Source organism: Crotalus tigris, unplaced genomic scaffold (genome assembly GCF_016545835.1).
Source record: "Crotalus tigris isolate CLP2741 ecotype Arizona unplaced genomic scaffold, ASM1654583v1 scf7180000017663.5292952, whole genome shotgun sequence".
In the NCBI taxonomy this organism is placed as follows: domain Eukaryota; kingdom Metazoa; phylum Chordata; class Lepidosauria; order Squamata; family Viperidae; genus Crotalus; species Crotalus tigris.
This window is the reverse complement of record NW_024096550.1, coordinates 4,125,976-4,142,035: the sequence shown is the minus strand read 5'-3', so window position 1 is coordinate 4,142,035 and position 16,060 is coordinate 4,125,976. Positions and strand designations below refer to the sequence as shown.

General features: G+C 35.7%; 1 protein-coding gene across 9 annotated transcripts in view; it reads left to right on the top strand.

Moving 5' to 3' along the window:
* PLCE1 (phospholipase C epsilon 1) overlaps nt 1-16,060 on the top strand; it is a 171,482-nt gene extending 155,422 nt beyond the window's left edge. For all 9 annotated transcript variants that reach the window (XM_039336001.1, XM_039335999.1, XM_039336000.1 and 6 more), the window contains 10 exons: nt 3,316-3,603; nt 5,637-5,800; nt 6,273-6,534; nt 7,618-7,736; nt 9,441-9,569; nt 11,225-11,434; nt 12,235-12,396; nt 13,064-13,282; nt 13,713-13,912; nt 15,210-16,060. In XM_039336001.1, the coding sequence (XP_039191935.1) occupies nt 3,316-3,603; nt 5,637-5,800; nt 6,273-6,534; nt 7,618-7,736; nt 9,441-9,569; nt 11,225-11,434; nt 12,235-12,396; nt 13,064-13,282; nt 13,713-13,892 (1,733 nt within the window). In that variant the 3' untranslated portion in view covers nt 13,893-13,912; nt 15,210-16,060. The remainder of the gene's footprint in view (nt 1-3,315; nt 3,604-5,636; nt 5,801-6,272; nt 6,535-7,617; nt 7,737-9,440; nt 9,570-11,224; nt 11,435-12,234; nt 12,397-13,063; nt 13,283-13,712; nt 13,913-15,209) is intronic.

Genomic DNA, 16,060 nt, shown 5'->3' with positions numbered 1-16,060 from the left:
GCAATTAACAACAACAATGTAAGACAAATTGTTAACCTAATTGAGTATTTGGATAAGAATAATCAAATCCCTGTGACTTTGATATTTTTGGATGCTGAAAAAGCTTTTGATCAGTTAAATTGGCAATTTTTATTGAGAGTTGTAGAGAAAATGAATTTTGGGGATAAATTTTTGTATGCTCTTAAGGCTATATACCAACAGCAATCAGCACAAACTATAATTAATGGAGGATTAACAGAAGCATTTGAAATTGAAAAGGGTACTAGACAAGGATGTCCACTATCCCCATTGTTATTTGTTTTAACAATAGAGATTTTATTAATTAAAATTCATGAATCAACTACAATAAAGGGAATAAAAATAAAACAGAATGATTATAGGTTGAGAGCTTTTGCCGATGATTTGATTGTGACATTATCTCAACTGACAGATTCGGTAAGGGATTTGGTGGAAATCATAACCCAGTATGGGAAAGTTTCTGGTTTTAAGGTAAATAATAATAAGACTAAAATACTTTCGAAAAATATGTCTATGAAGGAAAAGGATATGTTAGCTAAATTAACAGGTTTTAAAATAGTGAAATAGGTTAAATATTTGGGAGTTTACATTACAGCTTCTAATGTTAAGTTGTACAAAAATAATTATGAGACATTATGGGTAAAAGTGCAAAAGGATTTTAATGATTGGAAAAAACTACAGTTATCTTTGTTGGGGAGAATCTCAGCGGTTAAAATGAATGTTCTTCCAAAGTTTCTTTTTTTGTTTCAAATGATACCTATTTTGAAAAAAGATGCCAACTTGGAGGAATGGCAGAAGGGTATTAATAAGTTGATGTGGGCAGGGAAAAAACCAAGAGTTAAGTTTAAGATTATACAAGATGCATGGGAAAGAGGAGGACTTAAGGCGCCTAATTTAAAATTGTATTATGATGCGGTGGCTTTAACTCTGATTAGTGATTGGCTTAACTTAACAAATAAAAATATACTTCTTCTTGAGGGATGGGATTTATTATACGGATGGTATGCATATTTAATTTATAATAAAAAAGTAGATAAGGTTTTTAAATCTCATAGTTTAAGAAACGCTTTATTACGTGTCTGGAAGAAGTATTATTATAGGTTAAATTATAAAATTCCAATTTGGGGGATTCCTGGACACGTGATAGAGGGGGTATCTAGGGGAGTGAATTTGGATAGGATTTCTTATAAGGAATTATTTAGTTTGGTAGGGAAGGATTGGCAATTAAAATCTTTAGCTGAGTTGAAGCAAGAAAATATTGTACACTCTTGGTTTCAGTATAATCAATTGTTAGCTAGGTGGAGTTTAGATCAAAAGGTTGGTATTACTTTAAAGGACGTGAATTTGGTAAAACAGATTAAAGATCAAACTTGAGCCCATATAAAGAGAATTTATAATGTTTTAATAGAATTGGATTCTGAAATGGAGTTAGTTAAAGACTGTATGGTAAAATGCTCAAAATATTCAAGAGCCGATTCTATTGGATACATGGGAGACAATTTGGGTTAGAAATGTAAAATTTACTCAAGCTCAAAATTTAAGAGAAAACTTTTATAAAAGGTTTTATAGGTGGCATTTGGATCCTCAAAAGCTGTCTTGTATGTATCCTAATTTACAGCCCAAATGTTGGAGATGTGGAAGCTTAGATGCAACTTATTTTCATATTTGGTGGACTTGTAGAAATATAAAAGCTTTTTGGATTAAGATTTGGTGGAACATTCAAAAGATTTTTAAGAGAAAGATAAAGTTTACGCCACAATTATTTTTATTAGGTGTTATTGTAGATTTTGATGTTAATTTCTTTAACAGCTGCAAGATTACTGGTGGGGCAATATTGGAAGAAAGATTTAGTGCCTACCGTGGAAGAATGGATACTCAAGGTGTCTAATTTAGCAGAAATGGCAAAAGTTTCCGCTTATTTGAAGGATTATTCACAAGAAAGATATATTTTGGTTTGGAGAAGATGGATAGATTATATCCAGAATAAATATGAGACTAAAAAGTATTATTTAGCTTATGAGTAAATTTTAGATTATTTTTAACAGTTTAATATGATTGAATTTATATTATTTGTATTGTTTAATTATATTATTATTTTTGGTTTTTAATTTGTTAATATTTACTTTGAAAAGGAGTTAAAGTATGTTATGGGTTTGATTGTTAGTAGAGTTGAGTAATGTTAGTTAGATTATGATTGCTTATTTGTAACCCTGTAATCAGCTCTGGGAGGGGTGAAGGGGTGGGAAGGATCTGGGTTATATACTGTAAAAAGTTTTTAAAAACTTAATAAAAAAAATGTTTTATAAACTAAAGATGAATGTGCTGTGTTTTTAAAAAGCAGTAGCAGCAGTGATTTAAATAGGATTGTTTCTGAGAATATGACAGTGAAGATGCAATATGGAGTAAATTTAAACATGTTGTCCCTGCTTACTTTAAATTTCTAAGAAATGGTAATACTGGAAAAAAGCTTTCCAGTTCTATCTAATGTAATTATTTGTAAGGAAATGACAGTGCAGTTAGAAAGATTTAATTTCCAAGAGGGAGCCAAAATGCTGATGTAATTGTGCCAATCTTTTAGCCATAAGAGATTGATGATACCTGTTCCTTGGATTTCAACCTTCTATTTTGTTTCCTTCCTGTATAATCAAATAAGTTTTTCTGATCTAATACTAGCTGTAGTTAAAGAGGAAGCTCTGCTTAATATTTGTTAAATGTTGTGTAACTATGTGTAGAAGCAGTTAAAGTATATTGATGTATAGACTTGTTCCAAAGGGAAAAAAAAAGAATATGGTAACATCTGTTTTCTATTTTTTAGATTTAAATTATGAATGTTAAGTTGTTAATCTACACCAGGATTTATGTATGTGCCAGGAGGCATTCTTTTCTGTTGAAATGTTTGATTATGCATGCACTGCTACTGCTTTTAATTTATGAGATAATAAATCAGCCACAAATCAGATTAATTTAAGCACAAATAAAGAATAGAAAATGCATAACATTGGATATGTTTTTCTGAAGAATATATTCTGCAGCATTTATCATTTCTGAAGAGTTAAGCTATAATTTTATTTCTTAAAATGTTGTTTCCTTTGGGGAACAAAGTTTTCAAGAAAAGTGGTCATGACACACAAGAATTCCTTACTGTCCTGCCAATTATACCTTGGGTTATCATCATGATTTTAAAGAATTGTGTATTTATTTCCTATTAATATATTTTTCTAGATGAGCGCAACATCAGGTAAATGCCATAACTTCACATTTGGAAAATGTCATTTGAAGGTATCACTTATTTTCTAGGAACCTCTGATAGTGTACGGCAGACCTGGGAAGAAACCTCTTCCCCTCTTCCCACAACTTCTCTGAGTTCTATAATAAGGACACCGAGGTGCTACCACATTTCTTCCTTGAATGAAAACGCCGCCAAGCGCTTGTGCAGGCGATATTCTCAGAAACTGATACAGCATACCACCTGCCAGCTACTGAGAACCTATCCGGCAGCAACCCGCATCGATTCTTCCAACCCTCATCCCCTTCTATTCTGGCTCCACGGAGTACAGCTAGTGGCACTGAACTACCAGACGGATGGTATGGGCTCTCTGATTCTTCTTAGATTTGTGCTGAAGTGTCTTTCTGGGCTTACATAATTGTACATACAGTCCTCAACTTACGACCACCGTTGAACCCAAAATTTCTATTGTTAAGCGAGGCATTAGTTAAGTGAGTTTTGCCCCACAGTACGGCCTTTCTTGCCTCAGCTGTTAAGAGATAAATTGCAGCTGATAACTTAGTAACCCAATTTGTTAAGTCAGAGGTCCCCAACCCCTGGTCCGTGGACCAGTACTGGGCCGCGGCATGCCAGCAACCGGTCCACACAAACAAGCCAAGCCCCATCCGTGGGATGCAGGCAGCACACAAAACCACACACTCTCCGGTCCGTGGAAAAACTTCTCTCCACGGAACCGGTCCCTGGTGCCCAAAAGGTTGAGGACCTCTGTGTTAAGTGATTCTGGCTTCCCCATTGACTTTGCTTGTCAGAAGATCATGAAAGGTGATCACATGACACTGCAATGGTCATTAATACGAACCAGGATGCCAAGCATCTGAATTCTGATCACCCGATCATGGGGATGTTGCAAAGGTGGAAAATGGTTATTAAGTCACTTTTTTCAGAGCAGTTCTAACTTTGAACGGTCACCAAATGAACTGTTGTAAGTCAAGGACTACCTGTACTGTGTAGTTATAAAACAAAGACTATCAAGTTCAATGAAAGAAAGAAAAAAGTGGTTTCACAGATTCCTCTTCTTCCTGCTGTGGCTGCAGCTAAATCTTTCCAACTTGTGAAATGTATTCATTGCACTGTAAGCCCAATACGCTTTTCCATAAGTCTGCCACAAATGCTTTCTGAAGCTGGCTATTGCTAGCTCAGTGTTAAATGGGAGTTGGGAGGCAGGAAGCATGGAGGGCAGCCAAAGTATCCAATGGAAAAATACACCACTAAAGAAACAACTTAAGATGTCTGTTCTATGCCCAGTTTGGGGGGGGGGGTTCAATTTCCATATTTGCAATGTAGCATGGTGACATTTATGAGAAAAACATATTTCTGTATCATCACTCAACAGAGGAATGTATATAATAATCCTGTGTATTTACACCAAACAAATCCTTTTGACTTTGCAAAAATATATTCGATAGAACAGCTATTACTGTTTTTACATATCATCAGTTGCACATTATTAAAGAAGAATCTTGGTAAAATGAGTGTTAGAAGTGGCTTTTGATTAAGAAGTTTGCAATTTTGCATGCAAACTGGTGAGAAGGCTAGGATAATCAAGGCACTGTGCAGATTAGCACTTCCTAAATAAATTCTTCTAATTCTGCCAAACATTTTTAAGGTGAAGTATTGATACTGGTTTATAAAGATTAGTTAAATAATTGCTTTCACGTGTACAAATCTGTTTATATTCTAAATCAGCATTTCATTTCTCTTCTTAGCTTTGCTTTTGTTTAAGTTTTTTTATATGTTACTTGATGGTTGAACCATAAGGGAGCTTTTAAGATTTTAACAATACAAAACAAAATAAAAACCATAATTTTTATACAGATGTACCTATGGTATAGAGTTTCCAGACTTCTTACACTATTGTATATTTTATGACAGTCTTAACTCTTCAGATTAATGCTTGAGTTCAAACCAATTTAAATTTTGAAGAAAAATCAGTTTTGAGAAAGTTGTCATAAGCTAACTTTTGTTAGTTTTGTTTCTTCAAGAAGGAATTCTTCCATAAACATTATAATCATTTTTTTTTCAATAATGGACCTATGAATGGATCTGTAATAAATTTTATGGAGCCATTAAAGAAGTGTATAACTTACACACTTTCTAAATAGCTTAATAAAAATCTATTGCTTTTAATTTTATTTTATGTATTACGGTATGTATCTACTTATGTATGTATGTATATAGGTTAAATGTGTTGTCACACTGGAAGGAATCAAGATTAATGTGCATATTTTACCATTGCAATTTTGCAGAAATATTTTTCTGATCTGTTTTTAATATGCTTTATTTTGAAAGCTAGGTATAGTAATTTGTAATATTTGGGATGCTGTATCCATAGATCTTCCCCTGCATTTGAATGCAGCAATGTTCGAAGCCAACGGAGGCTGTGGATATGTTCTGAAGCCACCTGTTTATTGGAATAAGAACTGCCCCAAATATCAGCAGTTTTGTCCTTTAGAACGAGATTTTGACAATATAGAACCGGCTATTTATTCACTAACAGTAAGTGCACCCTGTTTGAAAGTCAAAAGCAACCAATCAATGCTCCCATACAATGAAGTATAGGAGCAAATGGTGTCATAAAACTTTCACAGTGAGCTTTGATGTGATAAGAACCGCACATGTATGGGAACCATTTACAGACCAATTTTTATATATATATATATTTGATGGTGGAAGCATTGGATCTTTGGGCTCCTGGCTGCAGCAATTTTCCACTCGGGTGTTTTCCCAGAAGCAGATACTGTTTTACGGATCAGAATAAGCTAGCAGTAAATAACAAGACTGTTATTATAGTTGTGTTTATGTATAGATATATTTCTGCTTCCTCTTAATGATTCTCTGAAATCAAGCTTTAATCATTGTAGGCATTTTTTTTTTTCCCGGTTTGGAAGTTCCTGAACTCTTCAGTTTGAGAATAAAAAAACGTATGAAAATCACTGTTATCAACTTCTATTTTTTTTTTATGTGTCAGATTGTGTCCGGACAAAATGTTTGTCCCAGCAACAGCACAGGAAGCCCGTGCATTGAACTTGATGTGCTTGGGATGCCTCTGGATAGCTGTCATTTCCGCACCAAACCGATTCATCGCAATACTCTAAATCCCATGTGGAATGAACAGTTCCTTTTCCGGATTCACTTTGAGGATCTAGTATTCCTTCGTTTTGCCGTTGTTGAAAACAATTCCTCAACTGTGATGGCTCAGAGAATAATTCCTCTGAAAGCTTTAAAGAGAGGTAAGGTAATGCTTGGATGCAAAGCCCAGACTACGCTGCTTAGTAGTTGTTGCCTAATGGTGAAGAAGAAAATGCATGCAGGTACTACTGGCTGGACTCTACTCTCTTTGCATGCTTTGCTGAGGTATTTTATTAAAAATAAGTGACGTGCCTTCAGCATTTTCCTACCTTACAATTCTACTTGTAGGGAAAATAATGTTTGATCACAAATTCAGATTGTCGTTAGCACTAAAAATGATGGTGCAGCACACGCAGATTTTATTTCATGCAACTAATGCCTTCTGAGAGAGAAATATAAATAGCAATATCTCTTGATGCGTGGGAAAAGGCTTTTGATTTGGACTTTGTGTGTATTCTTTACATATAAAATATAAAGTTTTTTTTTAACTTACCAATTTATAAGATTTAAGTGCTAGGTTAAGTCTTTGGTTCATTCCTGACTGCACAGCTGCCTCTATTGCATATTGAGAAGAAGAATAGAATAGAGCTGCAAGGGACCCTGGAGGCAACAAAGAAAGAGGATATTTAGCTATTCAGAGATTAATTGTTTAGAAGATGTTCAGTTTCAGAAAACTGCTGATGCGGTGGGAATTCTTAGACTGCAGAAGAGTTCCTTCCTTTCTAGTATGTACACCAATTAGTCTGTGTGCATGTTTCATAACATGCTGACCCTCTTAATTGTACATTGAAATAGCCTATTTCCAAAATATCCTAACAATTAATTCCAAAATATCTTAACAGATGCCACCTGTCATCACTCAACTCTGTTTTAGAGGAACTTACCCAGCATAGTCTACAGTATTTGTGCAGTATTTAGCCATTTATGCCACACAAGTGAATAGGCAATTTAACTTAATGGGCAGCCATTGATTCCACTCTGAATTTCTTTATTTGTCTTTGATAAGAGAATACTCTTTTTTAATGAATCTTTTTCAAGATGAGCTCTTTGAAAAACAACTTGGATAGAGTAGAGGACATTAGTTGTTTTTTTGTTTACTTGATTGTGATATACACTGTATATTTAAGAATACACTCTGTTTCATTGTTTTTTTTCCTGCAATTTTCAATTATAAATTCTTTAAGGTTACAGACATCTCCAGTTACGAAACCTGCATAATGAAGCATTAGAAATCTCCAGTTTGTTTATTAACAGCCGAAGAATGGAAGAAAGTTCTTGTTTGAATGCTGTACCTACTTCTTGGGTAATTAACTAAAATATATTTAGCACTATATTTCTAGTTAAAATTTTAACAGTTTTACATAGCTAGGTACGAGCTATAGCTAGGACCAAAATCTGAGTAGACAATTACATTTATGATGCTCAATCTATTCCTATACAACCAACAAAATAGCCTTGGCATCTATGGAGCTTGCTTTCCTTCTTTCTTTCTTTCTTTCTTTCTTTCTTTCTTTCTTTCTTTCTTTCTTTCTTTCTTTCTTTCTTTCTTTCTTTCTTTCAAAGCTAATCTTAATTGCCTACTAATAACATTCACACAAACTGTATTTCCAATATACATACTGAGTATTGCTCTCTTTCTTTTAGAACTGTGGCTTTTAACCTATTTGAATATCAGCTACCAACATATATATGCACATATATTTTTTTCTGTACAAGAATATATTGGCTCATTAATTTTAATTTAAAAATTCAACTATATCAGACTGGATCATAAAATTCTATGATGTGCCTTGAATTAGTAGTTTAATAGTGATTCCATAAATGATTTTTTGTTTAGGAGATAGAATGTGACCATATTATGATTCTACATATAATTCTTCTGTATGACTTGCTGATTAACTGGGTTAAACTCTGGGTATATAAAGTGTATTTCTTTTAATTTTATTGCTTTTTTGGCAAGTAAAGTTAGAAATAGAGGTCACCCAATGTTAAGTAGGCTTAATTCTGACTTCTTTGAGCTTGAGAGATAAACACTTGCTTACAATCTAATAATTTGATTAATTCTTAACCAGTTTTGATCATTCCTCAGTTCATAAGAAACTATAGCAACTATAGTTTATTTTTTCTAGTGTTTATATATTGTTACACGGGCAATTGTATTTCTCCAGTTTCCTAAGCATTACCCAATTCTCCATATGACAAATTATTCAGTTTTACTCATTTGAATTAATTCGGTTAATTTAGTCTTTCTGACTATTCTTTCTCCTTACTTATTTTTAATAACGTTGAATCATAGCTTACTTTATTATGAATTCTGACTCACATGACCAACTTGCCATGGGTTTACTCGCCACAGGACAATTCAATAACTCATTTTTTTCAGTCACATTTCATTTTGTCCCTCCTTTGGCATCCTTTCTTTAATGATTCTATTCCTTCATTTCTTCAATATCAGTGTAACTCTTGCCCCTTGGTGAAGTGTCTCGTGGAGAGTTGGCCATGCCGAGTTGTCCCACCTAGACTCATTCTTGAGTCTCTCTTTTTCTGCATTGTACCTAGAATTTGCCTAGAGAAATCTGTCCTGATGTATGAATTGGACCTTATGAAATTAGAATGTGCTATTAAGCAATGTCTAGCACTGATACTAGTTGAGTGCAATATATTACAATATACAGAAGCAGGTTCTATTTACTATTTACTAACAACAATTAACCAGTGGAACAGCTTGCCTTCAGAAGTTGTAAGCACTTCCTCACTGGAGATTTTTAAGAAAAGATTGGACAACCACCTGTCTGAAAATGGTATAGGGCAGGGATCCTCAACCTTGGCAACTTTAAGACTTGTGGACTTCAACTCCCAGAATTTCTCAGCCAGCTTAAAGTTGCCATGGTTGAGGACATCTGGTATAGGGTCTCCTGCTTAAATAGGGGGTTGGATTAGAAAATCTCCAAGGTCCTTTCCAGCTCTGTTCTGATTGATACTATTTTGGTGTGTGTATTTTGGACAGCAATTCAGCACAACAGAATGGAGAGCAGCTGCAGTGTACAGAGTCACCATACATGGCGTTCCAGGTCCAGAACCATTCACAATTTTTCCTGTAAGGCAAGGAACTACAGTAGCTCAGCTTTTGCATGAAGTAAGTTTTGCATGAAATAAGTCACTTGAATTCTTAAAATATTAAGAGGCATGTAGCCAATACCACAGACGGTTCTCAACCATCATTCGTTCAAGGACCATTTGAAGTTACAACAGTGCTGAACAAATGGTGGTTACGACAGGCTTTGGAGTTCTGCTCTTTCATCTGTATGCTGATTTGAGCAACCCTCCCCCCCCAAAAAAAAATTGATTTGATTTCTTTCACTTGTTCTACTCATTATGCACTCAAGCCCTGCATAGTGATTCGTTGTCTTCACAGTAGTGAAAAAAATGTGACAATTTCTTTGGCAAAAATCCTAAGTATAACTGAAAAGCCCCAAGAGTTTTCTTGATTTCCTTGAATTGTTAATTGTCTATTGTCAGTTTTTCCCCCTAGAACAGCACTGAGCTTATGAGGCAAAAATGCTGAAGTTTGTTTTGTCCTCTCTAGTAATTGTGAAGAAATTGTGTTTGCACTGATGAAATTAAGTTGAAAATGTTACGCATGTATGAATGGTGTTAGTAGTTGTCCTCCTTCTCTCTTCTCCAGTCACATCCTCCAATCCCCAATCAGAAAATGGTTTTTGCATATATTCTTTTTTCCTCCCTTTCCCTCTTTAACATCAAAGACTAGTTTATTATCTTGACATACAGAAATGTTCAGCCGGAAGTTCATTAGGTAAAAATGTACCTGGAACACATCATAGCCATAATTGTCTTCAAACTCAATTTCATAGAGCTGACATGCTGCAGTTGTCTGATGAGTGAGGAAAAATATAAATTTAATAAATTTATAATCAATTAAATAGGTTTCAGCCAGATCTTTTCCTGCCCACGCCCTCGCTCATTAGAACTGAAGTCATTGTAATCAGTCGTCTAGAAATTAATATGAATCAGATAAATCATATAACTCTAAAATGAAGCATCTTTGGGGGAAAAACACATCACTGCCTATACTGCAGGGCTGCCAAAAAGGTTTTGTTAACGTTTGATTGTCAATTATTCTGTGATACTAAAAAGTGATGCAAGCTTTTAGGGCAGGGTTCTTCAAACTTGACCCTTTTATGACTTGTGGAGTTAACTCCCAAAATTCCTCAGCCAGGCATGCTAGCTGAGGAATTCTGGGAGTTGAAGTCCACAAGTCATAAAAGGGCCAGGTTTGAAGACCCGTTTTAGGACAACAGAAAGACTGAGATCCTAAAGAAAAAAAAATAACTGGGGTGATGGCAGCAATATAATTCTTTGTATCCCTAAAGTGTGCTTGGAGGATACGTTTGGTGTGAGAAATGAGATGTCCCACAGAGCCGGACAAATTGGCTTCATCGTAGGACTTTGGTTTGTCATGTATTTTCCCATCTGGAGCCAAAGCTAAAAGTGCCAAATTCATAAGTAGAAAATCCTTCAACTGATTGGGAGATTGCTCTTCCATTCTACTATCTTGGGATGCTGAATAAATATTTTGGCAAGACAGATTGAACAGAACATAGGATCCAAAAGCATTTGCTTCTTTTAAAATAATCAGTTGTATTACATCGTACAAAACTCTACAAAAGACCCTCTGAGTAATTCATTCATATGTATTCATATACGTGAGATTATTTAGTATTGAACTTTCGTTCCTTTGCCATTTTAATTATCCTCATGGTTCTGTTTTAGATTTTGGCTAATGCAAATGGTATTGGAAACTATCCCACTGACTATTTTTTGATGGAGGAGAAATGCTTTATATCTAAAGACAGAAATGAGTACAGGAAACCACCGTTCCAGAGGGTACTTGGTCCTGAGGAAGAGCTTGTCCAGCTCTTGAACAGCTGGTTCCCAGAGGAAGGCTACGTCGGAAGAATTATCTTTAAAATGCGTGAGGAAGTGAGTCTGTTTGCCTTGACATCTATTGCTGATAGTATTGGGGAGCCGGTGGAGTGACAAAAACAGCATGTGTGGCTGGCTGGAATTTATTCTTGGCATTTGTACAGAAGATTCCAGCCTTGTAAAGAAGCTGGATTTGTTATGCACTCTTAGTGAAAGCACTTAAATTAAATATGTGAAGTTGTTCTCAAGATGTTATTTTGCATTCTAAGATTCTTTTTTCTGCCCTGGAGATGTGCATTACAGCATGGAATAAAAACTAAAAGCATTTTTTTTTTTTTTGCTATGATCTGAGCCTTTCCAGTTATTTAAAAACATCCCATGTTGATACATAATTGGTCACCACTGAAGAGAGAAGTATACTCTCAAATTTCCTTTTAATCTTATTGTAATCTCAGTAAGGACATGGTTGATTCTGCACTTTTACTCTCTATTTTAATATGTGTATGCAAACTCATACTCTTCATTGTTTATTAGGATCTAGGATGCCTTTTTTGCGGGGGGGGGGGAGTATCTTTGGTGCTTTCTGAGCTTGATTGTTTTCTTGCAGACATTTCATTACCCAAACTAGGTAACATCATCAGTGCTACTCTATCTCATCACTAGCACTGATGAGGTTACCTAGTTTGGGTAATGAAACATCCGCAAGAAAACAGCCAAGCTCAGAGAGCACCAAGGACCCCCCCCCCCCCATAAAGAAGGGAGAAGAGATTTGAGGGAGCAGCTTCTGTGGTTCTTAAGTGATATGGCTCTACTCTGAAAACCTAGATGCTCTTAATATTTAAAATATTTTTTTCTAGAGTTTAAATACAAGGAATCTCTGTCAAGAGGAAAAAGACGATGCCCTCGCAGTCTCTGAAGATGATAGCTTCTTTGTTCAAGTTCATGATGTTTCCCCTGAGCAACCTCGGACAGTCATCAAGGCTCCTTGCTTCAGCACAGCCCAGGATGTAATCCAGCAGGTAGAACAAATTGTTTTGCTCCTAGCGCCTAGCTGAGATTCACACTGGTGTTCAGCGGAAGCATAGAATATCATTCAAAGGCATGTTTAATGGGTAGTATGGAAGTGTCTAATTCAGATCACCAGGGTACAATTGGTTGAGTGTTGACTTGCTCCTTGGGGAGGACCTTGGAAGATTGGACCAAAAAATGCTGGCAAGAAAATAGTTAGATTAGAGACAGATTAGATTAGAACAATTAACCAGTGGAACAACCTGCCTCCAGAAGCGGTGAATGCTCCAACACTGCAAGGTTTTAAAAAGAGAGTGGGCAGCCATTTGTCCGAAATGGTATAGGGTTTCCTACCTGATCAGGGGTTGGACTAGATGATCTCCAAGGTCTCTTCCAACTTTATTATTGTTGTTGTTGTTATTATTATTATTATTATTATATTACAACATAGTCCGCAACTAGAGGATGGGTGAGGCAAGAGGCTCAGAAGAGTATCTTAGGTTGTAAGGGAGATGGGGGCAGGTTTGTACTTTCAGACATGCATAATTCTGTCCATGTAGCTTTACGACATAGTAGAATTAGCTCATCTGTTTATGAGTCCAATCTGATTTACCTGGTAAGACCGACACTCATAAATTGAGGGAAGCTTATTGGCTTCCAACTTGTTTTCTTTTACAGACTTTATGCAAAGCCAAATACTCTTACAGTATTTTGAACAATCCTAACCCAAGTGATTACGTCCTTTTGGAAGAAGTAACAAAAGAGCCAGCAAACAAGAGATGTTCCACACCTAAAACATGTCAGAGGATCCTTTTGGACCAAGAATGTGTGTTTCAGGTTCAGAACAAATGGAAAGGAGCTGGTAAATTTATTCTTAAACTTAAGGAACAAGTCCAAGTAAGTAAATAATTAAAGAGATCAAAGTTTGGATTTTAGGTAACAGTATATAACATGATGTACAGCTCTGAAAATGTTTTGCTGTTTCACAGTTATGCATCATTAGAAATGGATTAAATAAGAAGAAACCCAACACATAATACCTATCTGAAAGTAAAATTGGCAGACACACATATTTCTTCACTTCTTTCTAAATTAATTATTTTTAATCTTCTTTGGATAATTAATAGGTATGAATTGGGTTCATTATGCATCTTACAGAAAGCTTTGTTAGGGAAAGAGAAAATAGAAAATTATGTAGTTTCATATTATTAATAATAATGTAATGAGTCATGTTCTTCATAAAGGTATTTTTTTCCAATATTTATGTGTATAAATCACATTTGACAATTTCTTTTGAGATCCTTCTTTCCTTTTTTCTTCTGGGCAGGCAAGTCGAGATGATAAAAGAAAAGGCATTTCCTTTGCTAATGAATTTAAGAAATTAACAAAGTCAAGTAAGCAGTACAGAGGCTTTATAACTCCACCTCTACAAACTTCTCCAGAAGGTCTTCAGAGTAAAGATGAAAAGGCCACTTGCCATTTGACCTTTAGTGATGCTATGGAATAACTTAACAGCTTTCAATTCAGGTAGGGTATCGTCATTGTCTAAATATTAAGTAAAAAGTTGTTCTTTAGTTAAAAAAAGGTTCTCCGTACCGGTGGGAGTTTTCAGGTTAACAGTCTCAAAGACATAACGCAGGAAGAAAAATGATTGGACAGCAAGGAAGAAGAAAGCAAGTCCAGAGATTAGGTGTCAGTTGAAGGAAGACGAAGGCAGCTGATGTTTTAGAGAACTAATACAGTAGTTCTATGCTTCTGAACTATTTTTTATTTCATGGACAGGCTGTTTAATTCAGGCATGCTTCATGAAATACAGGAAATTTGATGTGGTGGGAGAATTTAACTTTTCTGTCTAGGCTTGGAAGCTATTAAGAGCATTGAATGAATTTTCATTTAAGGATGTCTTTATTTACTATGAATGACATCCTAAAGATGAACACAGAAATTGCATAAATATTGCTGAGCTTTGGCTGTATAATGTAATAAATCCCTGTAGACTAAGACGGAGTTCCCCAACCTTTCAGCCCAGAGCAGGGGGAGGGGGGAAAGAAGGAATGGTTTTGTAGAACACCCATTGCTCACATGAATGGGGCCGTGAGCACTTGCATGAGTGGGCTGCGAAGGCCCACAATGTTTGCACGAATGAGGCCATGAACGCTTGCGACGCTCATGCAAGTGGGGCCGTGAACGCCCGCGATGCTCTCATGAATGGGGCCGTGAATGCCCACAATGCTTGCGGCAACACTCGTGCGAGTGGGGCTGAGCGTGTGCACACACACACGCGCACTGGCCAGCCACTCATGCAGTCCGGTGGCTGATAGGTCATGGCCCCATAATGGGCCATTACCCACAGGTTGGGGACCCCTGGACTAAGAGAACTGTACTGAACTATGATGAGCTTCTATTGTGTGTTTCCATTATTACCAGTGTGGTTTATTGCTCTAATAAAAGATAGCAGGAAAAACAAAACCAACAGATTATTCTTTCCACTGAGTTAAATTTAGGATTCCCTTGACATGGTAGTTTCTCATGCTCTCAATCAGTGCCCCCAAAACATCTTTCCCAGAAATCTTCAAGACATCTTCCCTTCTGCGGGAGACAGTGTGACTTGTTAGTACACAAAACAAATCATATTTTCACAGGCCTTTCTTAGTGCATGTGATGTCACTCTTGATTGAAAAGTTCTCTCCTAAATAGAAATACTAATTTAGTGACCCCCACCACAAAGCTTCAAAGGAATAGTATAGGAGCCGAAGTTTAAAAGAAATTAAGTAGCATGTCAGCTTCAGAACATGTCAGCTGTTTTTTCTTTCCTGATTTCAAGGTATTATAAATACACGAGACAACAGCCACAGTGAAGATGAGGAGATATAAAAACGAATCCTTCAGCCTCCTATCTGGGCAGTCCTTTTTCTGTTACTGGAATATTTCTCTGAAAGAGAGGGGAAAAAAAACCTTTGATGAATGGAAGAAATCAACAGTGAGGCCCTGGAAGGACCTGCTGAGGTTGATTGGCAATGCAGGTGTGATGGACGTGAGAGGCTGATGGATTTCTGCAGAGGAAAAGTTGTGACTTTGAGCTTTGAAAGAATCCCATGGAAGAATTTGGAAACAGTTTTCTTCTTCAAAATCAGCACCTTGGTTTGGGAGAACAAAGCATGCACCTTATGTAGACCCTTGCAAACAGAAGCCTGTTTTTTGGAATAGAAGATTTTAATAAGTATCTTAAGGGAAAATAAAGGTTCATAATGTTTCATAGTTTGTTGCATAATTGTAATGCACCTTTAAAAATTCCTCTTCACACTCATATGGTCAAAAGGTAGATGTATGTAGTACATTGCAATTCACATTTTTAGTAGAATATTGTGAGTATATCATTTGTCTTAATGACAGTGTACAGTAGATGGTATATATATTGATTAGAAGATTTTTTCAGGTAATGTATCCTAGTTTCCCTGTTTTGAAATATAGTAATTTATTTTAATATTTTAAAGTATGTGACACTGTAATATATTTATCATGTCTTGCTTTAGAGAATTTTACCTATCTTTATAGAAAGTGTTACTTATTTCTCAATTTAAAGGGGTAAATGTTTAATTTTAATGAAAAAGTACATTCGTACATCTATATGTTGAATATCAGTAAGTAATATTAAATTTTTTTGAGAAAAAGCCA